This window comes from Peromyscus leucopus, chromosome 1 (genome assembly GCF_004664715.2).
Source record: "Peromyscus leucopus breed LL Stock chromosome 1, UCI_PerLeu_2.1, whole genome shotgun sequence".
NCBI classification, from domain to species: Eukaryota; Metazoa; Chordata; class Mammalia; order Rodentia; family Cricetidae; genus Peromyscus; species Peromyscus leucopus.
The window spans coordinates 95,370,605-95,383,969 of NC_051063.1; the positions used below are offsets into that span (position 1 = coordinate 95,370,605).

At 48.6% G+C, this 13,365-nt stretch overlaps 1 protein-coding gene across 2 annotated transcripts in view; it reads left to right on the top strand.

Moving 5' to 3' along the window:
• Positions 1-319: 319 nt before the first annotated feature.
• Positions 320-13,365, top strand: part of Scube2 (signal peptide, CUB domain and EGF like domain containing 2) — a 66,148-nt gene continuing 53,102 nt past the window's right edge. For both annotated transcript variants that reach the window (XM_028894626.2, XM_037211574.1), the window contains exons 1-4: positions 320-452; positions 1,624-1,746; positions 7,788-7,913; positions 12,995-13,129. In XM_028894626.2, the coding sequence (XP_028750459.1) occupies positions 320-452; positions 1,624-1,746; positions 7,788-7,913; positions 12,995-13,129 (517 nt within the window). The remainder of the gene's footprint in view (positions 453-1,623; positions 1,747-7,787; positions 7,914-12,994; positions 13,130-13,365) is intronic.

Sequence of the window (13,365 nt, forward strand, 5' to 3'; positions counted from 1 at the left end):
ACACTCTGTGGGTGTCCCGTGACTATTTCAGGCTGGAAGGACCCGGTCAAGTTGGAGGGCGCTCCATCCAGAGAGCAGAGGCTCATGGAGCGCGGGGCGCTGCTGACAGCAGCTCCGGCCACGGCGGCCGCGCCCCCTCCGCCCCGGGCCGGGGAGGGGCCAGGCGGGCGGGGCGGCACCGAGGACCGTGTGAAAATGAGGCTGGGGCTCGGGGGCGGGCGGGGCTGGGGGTGTCGGCGGGCGCGGAGGCGGGGAGCCCGCACACGCCTCCCCGTGCCGCCGTCGCCCGCTCACGGCCGCTCCGCGCGCTGCGGCTGCCATGGGGGTCGCGGGCCGCGGTCGGCCTGGGGCGCCCCGAGCGCTGCTGCTGCTGCTGCTGCTGCTACTGCTGCCGCCGCTGCTGGCCACCGCCGTCCCTTCCGGCCGGGGCCGCGCCAACCGGCCGCTGGAGGGTGAGTGTGCAGCCGCGGGGCGCACCTGGCAGGTCGCAGGGCAGGGTCTCCCGGGTCCCCTTGCGTGGTCCCCTGCCCGCGGGAGCCCTCACCGGTCGTCCCCACCGTCGAGGAAGCCAGAGGCTCCTGCTCCGGGCTGTTGACTTCTCCTGCCCTTCTCCCGTACCTGTCGTTTTCGGGGTCTCCTGACTGCTGACCAGATTGTCGCTGGCTGAATCTGGGGTCCAGCTCCCCCTTGTGTAGATAGGGAAACTGAGGGTCGGGTTCGTGGCAGTTTGGCCCCCTTTTCTCCTTTGCGGCTGATTAAGTCCTGCCAACTCCAGGATGAGCTACAGTTCTGTGAGCATGGAACAGTTACTGTGCCAAGACCAGGAATGTCCCTAAACCTCCCGGTTCGGAGCAGCCATAGATTAGGACTCTGGGCAATCTGCTCTGATCGGTCTTAAAATTCTTCCAAAACTCTTTCGTTTTTATCTTCATATCCCAGAGTGGTGTCGACCCCGGAAATGCTTTGGCTCTAGTGGGTTGAGAGAACTGGCAGGGTTGGGGCTGGAGCCTCCGGGACATCATTCCTGCATTGCATGGTGGTCTGAGAGCTCAGGATACTGTTTGCTCAGAGACCAGGGAAACTTTTAGCCCCACATCCCAAACTCTGAGAAAGCTGAGAGACAGCTTTCTTGGCCGTCTTCCGGAACTTTCCAGGCAGCCCTGCTGGTTGCTCCTCTCCTCTAGCAGGCAGTCTACCATATACTCATGTGCCAGGCACGGTGCTGGCTTAGCAACAAGGACCTGGCTCAGTTGTTAGAGCACTGTGGAGAGACGGGTAAGAGTGGACAGCGACAACCCTGCACATGGAGTGCTAGGAATGAGCTAAATATGTGGGAGCATGTGGTGGGGATGTCTACCCGACCTTAGAGGATCATGGGTCACTTCCAAGAGGAGGCAGATCTGAACCGAATCTTGGTGGCCAGTAAGGGATGCTTGGGTGATTCCTCTTAGAACAGTGCGTCTGGAAATGGGCCTGGATGTGGTGTGGTTTATCCCGGGGTGTCCTAGCAGTATGGGCTTTGGAGGAGTAGAGCCGGGTGGGCCGGTGGGAGATAACACTAGAGAGAGCCAGGATCACTCATAACTTGGAAACCGTACCAGGTGCTTGCTGTGTTATTTGCAGATGTGGATGAGTGTGCCCAAGGGCTAGATGACTGCCATGCTGATGCGCTGTGTCAGAACACACCCACCTCCTACAAGTGCTCTTGCAAGCCTGGCTACAAAGGGGAGGGCAGGCAGTGTGATGGTAAGTGACTCGGGACCTGGGGAAGGGGGCATCAGGGAAGCTGCCTCTCCTTAGCTCGTAGTTCATGTTGGCTAAATGAGCAGTTCTACCTAGAGTACTGGCACCTGCTCTTGGAAAAGATTTTCAGATCCCCAAAGAGCTGGGACATTAGTTCCTCCCCAGAGTTGATTTCAGTTTTATCTGGCTCCAAAAGGTTCTTTTGTGTAGCCTCTGGAAAAGAACGTGCGGTGCTTTTCTATCTTTTGGTTCTACCTACCAGGAGAGCCAGACTCTCAGAGCTTCGAGGATCCTGCTTCCCCGGAGACTAGACTGGAGTCCTGCCTTCTGCTGTCTTTGGAGGATCCATCCTGTCTGTGTTTTGGGCTGACTGATTGGGACCTACTAGACTTTAGAATTATACCCAGGCACTGCCCTTATTTCAATGGCAAATTCACTCTGGAAAGATATGTGCAGAGGGAGATTTTAGCTCTTCAATGCTCCAGACCTGAAGCCCTGAAGTCTGGACTCTGCCCACTAGGGATTAGTTCAATGTCTGACCCCGAGCTCACAACTGGGTGGAAACTATTCTCATAAGGGGAAGCAGAATGTTAACCTGGAACAGGGCTCTTGAGGGAACCTTGGGCCATTTCCATTGCTCATTTTATGGATGGAAACACTGAAGACAGGGACTTGGGACCATAAACACATGATTAGCCTGTGGGCAAAAGTCATACCCTCATCCCCTCTCTGTCCCTGGCCTTTCATACTCACTCAGTCTGCAGCTGCCTCTGCTTGGACAAGACATCCCTGTAAAACTAATGAAAGGTATCTGAGTTCAGCTCTGATGCTTCTTCCTGCCCCTGGACCCAACCTTGATGAGCATACTGGAGGCCTCTTTCACTGAGAGGTTTGAAACTCTACAACTGTGCTTAACTCCTCGTGGGAGGTGTTCTGAGCGGCTGCAGGAACAAAACCTACATAGGGAGTTAGAAAGTCTGCTCTAAGCACTTGGAAGACCGCATTAACTTCTTCAGGCAGGAGAAAACTTAATGCATATCTATTTGGGTGGGATTTGATTTTGAAGTTTCAAATGACCCTATCTCGTCCTGTGGCCTCTGAGAAGTCCAGTTCTTGATGTTAAAACAGTGTATAACATCCAGAGGTACCTGATGTGTGTGATATACACTCATTCTTGGATTTTGCTGTTCTTGTTTTGATTTTAAATTTTTTTTTTGAGTATAGTCTCAGGTAGCCCAGTATGTCCTCAGATATACAACCAAGGCTCATCCTCCTGGCTCTACCTTCCAAGTGCTGGGATTATAGGTGTGTACCATCACACCCAGCTGTATTTTTCTATTTATTTATTTATAAAAGATTTACTTATTTATTTTATTTTATATATACATGTGTGCATGTGCTTTGTCTACATGTATATCTGCATCTTATTTTATGTATGTGTGTGTCTATCCAGATGAAGATATGGGGTCCTACATGACTGCAGTTATAGACAGGTATGAGCCACCATATGGGAGCTGGGAATTGAACCCAGGACCTCTGGGAGAGCAGCCAGTGCTCTTGACCACTGAGCCATCTCTCCAGCCCCCTACTTATTTACATTTTGAATCATGTGTTTGCATGTGTCTGTATATAGATATGCTTATTTGAGGGCAGGTGTTCTTGGAGACTGGAGGCGTCAGATCCTCTGGAGCTGGAGTTACAGGCAGTTATTAAACCCAGTGCTGGAAACTGAGCTCTCATCCTTTAAGAGCAGCACACATTTGAACTGCTGAGCCACCTCTCCAGCCCCTATTTTTCTATTCCTTTTCTAAAATTTTTTTTTCTTTTTAAGAGAACTTTTCACTTAGAAACACTTTTAGACCAGAAAGGTTGACAAACCATGCAAGGCTCCTGGGTACTTTTCGCTCATCTTAGCCCGATACTATCAGCTTACAAAAGCACAGTGTAGTCACCCAAACCAGGAAATCAACAATGGCACAATGTCATTAAGACAAACAAACAAACAAACTGTAAACACCATTCAGAGTTCATCAGATTCCAGAATCCAATTCCAGGTCCCGATCCACAGAGCCAGCATCTGTGTCTCTTGTTTCCCCAGCTCTTAGTCTTTCTTTGTCTTGCACATCAACCTTTTTTGAGACAGGGTCTCATGTAGCTCAGGCTGGCCTCGAACTTTCTGTGTAGCTGAAGAGATGATGCCTCAAATTCCTGATGAGCCTGCCTCCACCTCCTAAATTCTGGGATTACAGGCATTGGACGCCACCCCTAGCTTATGTAATATTGGAGGTTGAACCCAGAGTCTCATTCACGCTAGGCCAGCACTCTTCCAACTGAGCTGTATCTCCAGCCCTGACATCAATACTTTAAAAAAGATTTATTTATTTTATATGTATGTGCACCACACATATGCAGGAGCCCATGGAGGCTTGAAAGGGGTGTCTGATCCCCTGGAGTGACAGGTGATGGTGAGCTGCCTGATGTGGGTGCTGGGAACTGAACCTGGGTCCTCTGCAAGAGCAGCAAGTGCTCTTAACTGCTAAGTCATCTCTCCAGGACCAACACCGACATTCTGATGAACACTGTTATGTTCATTTGCCTTTTATTTAGAGGCAAAGAATTGATAGGGCTTGGCATGAGACAGGAGGATTGCCTTGGTTGTACACTGAATTTAAGATAAGCCAGAAGGAAATGTCTGTCTTCTCATAATATGATCTGGTGGCATTTCAGTAAGGCTGCCACAGAAATACCTCAGTTACCTTTCCAGTGAACCACATCATCGATATATGTTCTCACTGTGTCCCATTCGGGTGATGCTAATCATGATCCCCTGGTTTAAGATGGTGTCTGGTGAGCTGGGCATGGTGGTGCATCCCTTTAATCACAACATGCAGGAGGCAAGAGTGGGTGGATCTCTGAGTTCAAGGCCAACCTGGTCTACAGAGTGAGTTCTGGAACAGCCAGGGCTACACAAAAAAACCCTGTCACAAAAAACAAAACAAAAAAATGGTGCTTGTTGCAAATTTACTACACCCTCCCCCATTTATAGCGGAAGCATATTTGGGGGAGCCAGTATCCTACTTGCCCCTCAAGTCTTTGTTCACTGATGTTAGTCAGCATCTGACTGTGGGATCCTGTCTGTAGCACTTATCACTGTGGTGTGCACCTCCTTGAAACTTCGCCCTGAACCCCTTTATGCGTCTCTATCCTGGGGTTCTTTAAGGAAGCTCTGCCCTTCTTGCTCACTTATCCATTCCTTCATCTATTTCACTGTATGTATATCTTTTCATATTGGCTTTATAACGTTTATTTTCATGTTGTTCCAGCTCCAGCCATTGGATGCTCCTGCTCGCTGTTGCCTGTGTCATTTTTTTTAAACAGCCTTTTTTTTTTTTTTTTTTTTTGAATTCCCTAATGTTTTGTATTGTAAGCTCCTCCACACCTCCCTTATGCTTTCTGCTTGCCCTGAGATCAGCCACTTCCCACGGTGAGCTCTGGTCCCTTTGAATGGAAAAGGGTAAGAGTATACAGAACCCAGGACCTGAGCACATGGCATTCTCAGGGGTACCACTGTTCCTGGGGTTCCTCAGTGCACCAGCCAGGATGTCCAGGCACATGTGCTGCTTAGTCATTTCACTGTTGTGTTTTCCTGAGACAGAGTCTCTCTATTGTACAGTCCTGGCTGTCCTGAAACTTGCTATGTAGTCCAGACTGGGCTTAAACTTCTAGAGCTCCACCTATCTGCCTCCCAGTGTTGGGATTACAGGCATGCATCACCTCACCTGGCTTACCTATTCTTTGTTCTTATTCTTCTGCATATGTATTAAAAACTATGGGTGGCACTGGCATTTTGAACTCTGTATTAGTACCATGTCACTCCATCCTTCGCTTGCGGCTTTTTCTTCCCACAGAAAGAAATCCAGCTCTTACTGTTGTGATGTATTTACCTTTGCTCAACCCCGCCCCAGCAACAGCTAAACAGCTAACCAATAGTCTACTTCCTGTACCTTCACAGTCTCAGCTGCAGCTAACCAGCAACCTAGTTCCAGTACCCTTCCTGGATGAACTCCTTGTATTTGGATGATTTCTCTCAGACTGCTGCTTTTGAAACAGTGTCATGCTGTAGTCTGTATACACACTTCATTCCTTTTTGTCAGTGAATAAGTAGCCTCTTGTACAGATCTACCATGAGCTTTGTTTGTTCTTGAGACAGAGTCTTGCTATATGAACCAGGCTGTCCTCAGACTCACCTTGCAGCCCATGATGGCTTCAAGCTTGTGACCTCCTGTCTTTCCCCTTTTATGAAAATGGAGTTTTCTCTGACACAATAATCCTGATTACAGTTTCCCCTCCCTCTATCCCTCCCAGTTCCTCCCCACCTCCCATCTGAATCCACTCCCTTTCTGTCCCTCATTAGAAAACAAACAGGCTTTTTGAGGGACAATAGTAAAATAAAATAAGAATGAACACGATGGAATAGGACAGAACAAGCAGAAGAAAAGAGCCCAAGAGAAGGCACAAGAAACAGATACAGATGCAGAGACCCATTCATTCCCACACTCAGGAATCCCATAAAACACAAAACTGGAAGCCCATGATATATACTCAAAGGACCTTCATGGGGAGGGGAGAGAAAGAGAGAGAGAGAGAGAGAGAGAGAGAGAGAAGCCCTTTCATGACATAATGAGACAAGGAATCTCCAAGGATGTCATTGAGTTCATTTTCTGTTGGCCATCTACTGCTAGGCATGCAGCCTACCCTTAAGAGTGGTTTGTTCCTCCAGTGAGATTCCCTTGAGGAAACTAAATTTTCATTTACAAATGGTTATCAATTGGAGATAGCTTCGAGTTAGGGATGGGAAATGTGTCTACATCTCCTTTCAGCTCTAGGACCCCATCTGGTGCAGACCTGTCTCAGTCTCTGTGAGAGCATGTGTGTGTCGATCCTGTTGATTTAGAGGGTCTTATTTCCTTGGTGTCCTCTGTCCCCTCTGGCTCTTACACTCTTTCTGCCTCCTCTTCTGCAGGGTTCCCCAAGTCCTGAGGGGAGGGATTTGATGGAGACATCCCGCTTAGGGCTGAGTGGTCCAAGTCTGTCATCCTCCACATAGTGTCTGGCTGTGGGTCTCTGTATTTGGTTCTACACTCTTAGTTCTGTTCCATGATCTGCTTATCCTCAGGCTGCTGTCTTAAGGAGAGCTTTCTAGTAATTTCCTCTGGGTGTTTCCAAACAATGTTAGCTCTTTTGAGTCTCTTCATTCCTACAGAAACTTTATGCGTATTGAATTTTTGTATGCATGTGTGTTTTGATGTTGTCTTGAATTTAACATGCATTCTTTTGCATTTTGTTTTTTCATTTAATAGTATATTCTATTAATTATTTCAAGTCATTTCATAGAGACCATCTTCATTCTCTTTAAGAGCTACATAGTACTATATCAAGTGGATGTACCATGACTTAGGGTTTCTATTGCTGTGATGACACACATTGACCACAAGCATTTGGGGAGGAAAGGGTTTGTTTGCTTACACTTCCATATCATAGTCCATCACTGAAGGAAGTCAGAGGAGGAACTCTGGTCAGGTCAGGAACCTGGAGGCAGGAGCTGATGCAGAGGCCATGGAAGGGTGCTGCTTACTGGCTTGTTCCCCATGGCTTGCTCAGCCTGCTTTCTTACGGAACCCAGGACCACCAGCCCAGGGATAGCACTACCCACAATGGGCTGGACCCTCCCTATCAATCACTAATTAAGAAAATTCCTTACAGATGATCTCAATTTTTCTCAATTAAGATTCCCTCCTTCCAGATAACTCTAGTTGTGTGTCAGCCAGCACATAACACATCCATTAAACTGCTCTCCTAATATGAACTTTTGGGTTACTTCTAGTATTTTGTAGCTTCAGACAGTAAACAACGAATGATGAGTGCTTGTTTATTTCTCTGTTTGGGTGGATTCTAAGAAGTGAAATGGCTGGCTAGTAGGTAAATGCATACATAAGTCTCCCAAAGAAACAGTGACACTGGCTCACTTCTGTTTTATTTTCCAGACGTGGATGAATGTGACAGTGAGCTCAATGGGGGCTGTGTCCACGACTGTTTAAACATTCCAGGCAACTATCGCTGCACCTGTTTCGATGGCTTCATGTTGGCTCACGATGGTCATAATTGTCTTGGTAAGGAAAACATTTGACCATGGCAGTTTTCCTCTCCCCATCCCCTTTCTTTCTGAAAACTTACCTGGGATACATTTCAGTCAGCAGAGTGAACACAAAGCCCTGCGTTCCATTTCCAGTGCTGCAAAACCAGGCATGGTGGTGCATGTCTGTGATCCTAGTACTCAGGAGATAGAGGCAGGAAGATCAATAATTCAAGATCGTCCTTAGCTACATAGCAAGCTTGAGGCCAGCCTGGGCTACATGAGACCCTGAATACATATTTTAAACTTTTTTTTTTTTTTGGTTTTTCGAGACAAGGTTTCTCTGTGTAGCTTTGTGCCTTTCATGGAACTCACTCTGTAGTCCAGGCTGCCTCGAACTCACAGAGATCCACCTGCCTCTGCCTTCCAAGTGCTGGGATTAAAGGTGTGCGCCATCACCGCCCGGCGAATACATATTTTAAAAAGATGAAAAGGGATCAAAGGATTAGGGACATGTGGGTTTTGGTCCCCTAGACATTAGTCTATGTGACAGAAAACTGGGTAGGTAAATTGCTTCAGTCCAAGAAGATGGACATTGCCATTACTGTTTATTGATTTTCTGACATTGCCTTCCTGCTGTTTACACCTTAGGTGTTCCATTGAAAGGATCCTAACTATCCCAACTTAAGTACTGTGTCTTTATTCTTGCCTCAGATATGTTTTGGGTCACAGCCAGGAAGATCCCCATGCTTTTTTTTTTCCTTTTTGAAAGACAAAAGCTTTCTGTGAGCATCCTCCATGACTTGCACAAAGCAGAAATAACTCCCTGGCTCTTCCCCCTGAAGTGAAGAGGGCCGAGTGTTCCCACCAGTTCTGCGTGTGAGCACCAGGTCAGAACCGAGAGGTCCCAGTGGATGGGGCTGAGGTTGCATGTCTGGGATGATGCGGCACACCAGGTGGGCGTTTTGCTTTGCTAGGCTCACATCAGCTCTGTAGGAGGGCATTATGCTGATGACCCTTCCTGGGGCTGACCTGCACGCCAACCAACTAAGGTGCAACTTGACCCAGGCTCTGTCTCTGGGGGACAGATATTCCGATCTTCTTTTATGGTGTGGTAGGAATGGCCACTTGATCAAATGTCTTGAGTTTAGCTTAAAGAGCCCTAGAAGTTCCAGGGAGTTGGCACAATTGGCAAAGTTCCTGCTGTGGGAGTTTGAGGACTTGAGTTCAGATCCCCAGCATCCATATAAAAGCTGGTCATACTTGCAATCCTGGCACTGGGAAGGCAGAGTCGGGCAGATCCCTGGAGCTCATTGACCGGATGGCCCAGCCCAGTTAATGAGCTCCATGTCCAGTGAGAGACCTTGACTCAAAAACATAAGTTGGAGAGCACCTGAGGAAGACACTTGACGTTGAGCTCCGACCTCACACACATACACACATGCGGACACCCACACATCCCTTCCTCTCTCTCTAAGTCCAGGCTGAACTGTGTTTGAAAGGCTGGGCTCTGGAGTGTGGGAGAGAAGGAGAACGTTCTATTTGGGATTCAGCCCTGATATGAGATTCCAGTGTTACCTGGTGTGGGCCTTTCTTGTCTGTGCCCATGAGAGAGGCCAGGTTTTGAGTGTATGGGCCAGTGGGCTTCCGGGCCTGCAGCTGTCAGTCAGACGTCGTGGGTGGTTGGGGAGTAAAAACTCCTCCTAAGCAGTCAGCACCTCAAAAGAATACATCGAGATAGAACGGAAATAAGTCACAATGCGTTTAAAATTCAGACAATTCAACTTGTGGGACAACATACACGATAGGGTTCTGTTGTTATTGTTGGTTTGTCTTCCATCTTTGGAGGAAGATTTCCCTTTTGGTTTGCCAAAAGGGTCATTTTGAGGGTTGGTATCTGATGGCTGACCTGGTCATCACTGTGGGTAGGGTGGGAGCTCCCTGGAGCAACAGGCTGAACAATCCAAGGCCTAACAATGTCAGCCAAGGCTGACTGGGGCTTTCTGAACACAAGCATGCCCACAGATTTCCAGGCCTAGAGTCTTGCCTTAGCCAATAACAGATGGCTCAGCGGAATGTCCTTGTCACCTACCTGGGGTCTCTTCATGGGTTCTGACAAACATCTACTTTGTAGAGACCCCAGGTGTCCACTGAGCCTGTGTGCAAAGGCTAAAGATCCCTCAAGGGAAGGTAGTAGAGGATTGGGGATATAGCTCAGTTTGGAGAACTTTCTTTTTACTTTTTAAAATTTTATGTGCATTGGTATTTTGCCTGTATGTATGTCTATGTGAGGGTGTCCGAACAGGAGTTATAGACAGCTGCCATGTGGGTGCTGGGAATTGAACCATGGTCCTCCGGAAGAGCAGCAGCCAGTGATCTCAACCTCTGAGCCCTTTGGTACAATGTTTGATTAGCCTGCACAAATCCCTGGGTTCAATTTCCAGCACCCCATAAAACAGATAGAGTGGTGCCCATCTGTAATCTCAGGATTCTGGAGGCAGAGGCAGGAGGATCAGGAGTTCAAGATTATCCTTAGCTACATAGTGAGTCTGAGGCCAGCCTGGGCTACATGAGACCCTATCTTAAAGGAGAAGAGAAGAAGGAGAAGCAAGAAGAGAGGGAGGAGGAAGAAAGACATGAGCGAATGCTGTCCATTTGGAGGAGTAGGATCAGCACCCAGAGGGACTTCTTTAGGCCCACACACGCTGTGGACAAACGATTTGTGGCAAGAAAGAGCTCAAAGCCCAGATATGTCTGGAGTGGCAGGTTCCTGTGTTCTCTGGGGTGATTCCCTCCCCGTGGCCAGCCCCCTAAACACATTAGCTACAAATATACCAGGCAGTGTGCAGCGCACAAACACCTCTCGGCTCTGACACAACCTCCAGCTCCCAGGCCCTCAGCACCGTAGTCTGGGAAGCAAAGACACGGGAAACAATACAACTCTTGCCTGCAGCCACCCACCTGATTCACTTCTGGGTATGGCAAATTATGTCAGTCTGAAGATACCCACTAGCTCCTGACCCAGACTTGTTATCTGAACACACACTGTATTTATTCCATCTCAGAGTGTCACCCAGCTGCACACCACATTGTTGATTGTTTGGAGAGAACACGTAGTAAGCGACACGTGGAATGGGGGGCGGGGGCTGTTGTGGCTCAGGAGAGCTCACCTTCAGGCATGCCAGGGAGCTAGCTAGGCCTCTCCGGTTCACCATGAGCCCTGGCTGCAGAATGCCTAGGCCAGGTGTCCCGGCACGGGCTTCTGCTCTGGAATGTGCTCCCTTCACCCTTTGGCGTAGACAAGGCAAGTTTGTTAGGCTTCAGGGGATGGCTGCAGTCCCATCAGTTTAGGAGAACGTTGCTCGGTAGTGTAGGAGGACCCATGCCTGTGAGATCTGAAGCTTGAAACCAGATAACAGACATTTAAATGTGAGTTTTCTGGTTACAGATACACCCAGGACTCAGTGATAGGCACATGACTTATTAAGCTGGAGAAGGTTTTGTTTTTTTGTTTTTTGTTTTTTTTTAAATCAGCTTTTTTTCTTGAGCCTTTGTGATATCTGAGGTACTTTTGAAAGTTTTCTTCTTGGCTTTGTCATCTGCACTCTGTTGTTTGTTGCTGATCCATTGACATGACATTATGTCCAGTCTCTACAAATGAATGCTGTTTTATATTATATCATATCATATCATATCATATCATATATCATATCATATTATATTATATCACAAAAATCTGCATCTGCCAGGAATGTACGCGTAGTGGGGACCCACAGAGAGTACCGAGGAGGCCGTCCAGTGGCTCAGTGCAGCTGTGCCAGGGTCTCAGCCATAGTGGAAGGAGGGTTCCCTAAGGGGTGAGTTGCAGTAAAGGTCAAGGGAGCCTTACTTCCTTTCTGACAGGGCCTTCCCAGGTTCTGGGGACTCCTGGTGACTCCTCTGCATCTTCCCGGCCCCTGGCACTGTTCAGAATTCTCCACATGCCTTGTGCCATTCTGCTTTCCCACATTTCTGGCTTAGGGAATGGTGTTCGAAGCTGTGTTCACACCACCCCACAGTGTTCTCTGCCCGCTATCCGTCTGTTCCCTCATGCTGCTGTAACTTCAGCGTGTTACAATGTCTCTTTCTACCTTGGGGGAAGGGAGCAACCCTGTCTTTGAGACCAGTGTCGGTCTTTCTAGAAACCTCCTTCCTGTCCTCTAGGAAGCATTGAAAAAGTGACACCCTCCTGGGGGCATCTTGTCTACCCAGCAGTTTCCTATGTCTGCCTCTCCAGCTTCCAAGGGCAGCTGCTCTGCTCTGTTTCCTCCCACAGTACTGGCTTGGGTGGTCTTGGGTACACATGTGTGCCAGACCCTAGGCTTTCCATTTCCCTTCTACCCCTACTGCTGCCTTAGATTTCCCAGTGAGGGGGCCTGACTGTGTCACCCCACTCCAGAGCTTCCCAACTGCCTCCCAAATAAAACAGAAGTTTCTAGATATTTAAGACCCAGCAGCCCTGTGACCTTAATCTATCTTCCTGAATGTATCTCCTGTGACTTCCCTCCACGTCTCCCAGGCTCCAGCCAAATGGAATGACTCACTGCTATCCAATATACTCAGAGCTTCCCAGCCTCTGTGCAAGGGGAGGGCTCTGGCACTACAGCCTGAAATCTCTTTTCTCCAGGTTTATAACTGAAGGAATCCTAAGGGCCATCCCTTATCAGCTCTTCCCATAAAGGCCATGCTGATAGCACGCAATCACATGCCACCTACCTGCTCTCTCCTGTCCCACCCTTCCTCTTATCTTAGGACCCATTGTACATTGTCCTTTTCTCTCCTGAAGGCATTCTGGGGAAGCAAAGCATTATCTTGCCCATCTAGCCCTGTGCTTTAGAAAGTGAAGATGTTCCATGGCTTTTATTGTCTCAGGGGCTTGTCTAGGTGAGCGAGCCTCAGACCCATGGACCCACTGGGGCTGGGTGAATCAACCATAGCCTCCTTGGGCTGTAGCTTTCTGAGAGTTTCTGCAAAACAGGGACAATTGGGAGTCCCTTAGCAGGAGTCCCTGAGCCCCCTGGCTGGGTGGGGTTTTTGAAACAGCAGTGAAAGTGACTCTTGATCCATCTCTCCCTCCAGATGTGGACGAATGCCTGGAGAACAATGGTGGCTGCCAACACACCTGCATCAACGTCGTGGGGAGCTACGAGTGTCGCTGCAAAGAAGGTTTCTTTTTGAGTGACAATCAGCACACTTGCATTCACCGCTCAGAAGGTACCTTAGTCTGGCTGAGGGTGGGAGGCAGGGTCTTATCCGAGTCCCCACTCCCAGTCATACACAATCAGGGAAGCAGAGTGCTAGGAAGTTTTGGAGGCTGGGAACAAGTCCAGAATGCACTGCTAGAGAGACATGGCAAGTTCTGTTACCTTCATCTTCATCACCTAGCAACGTGGCAGTCTGTGGGGTCTCTGAGGTCCCTGCAAACTTTCACACCCTCTGATCCTAATCTC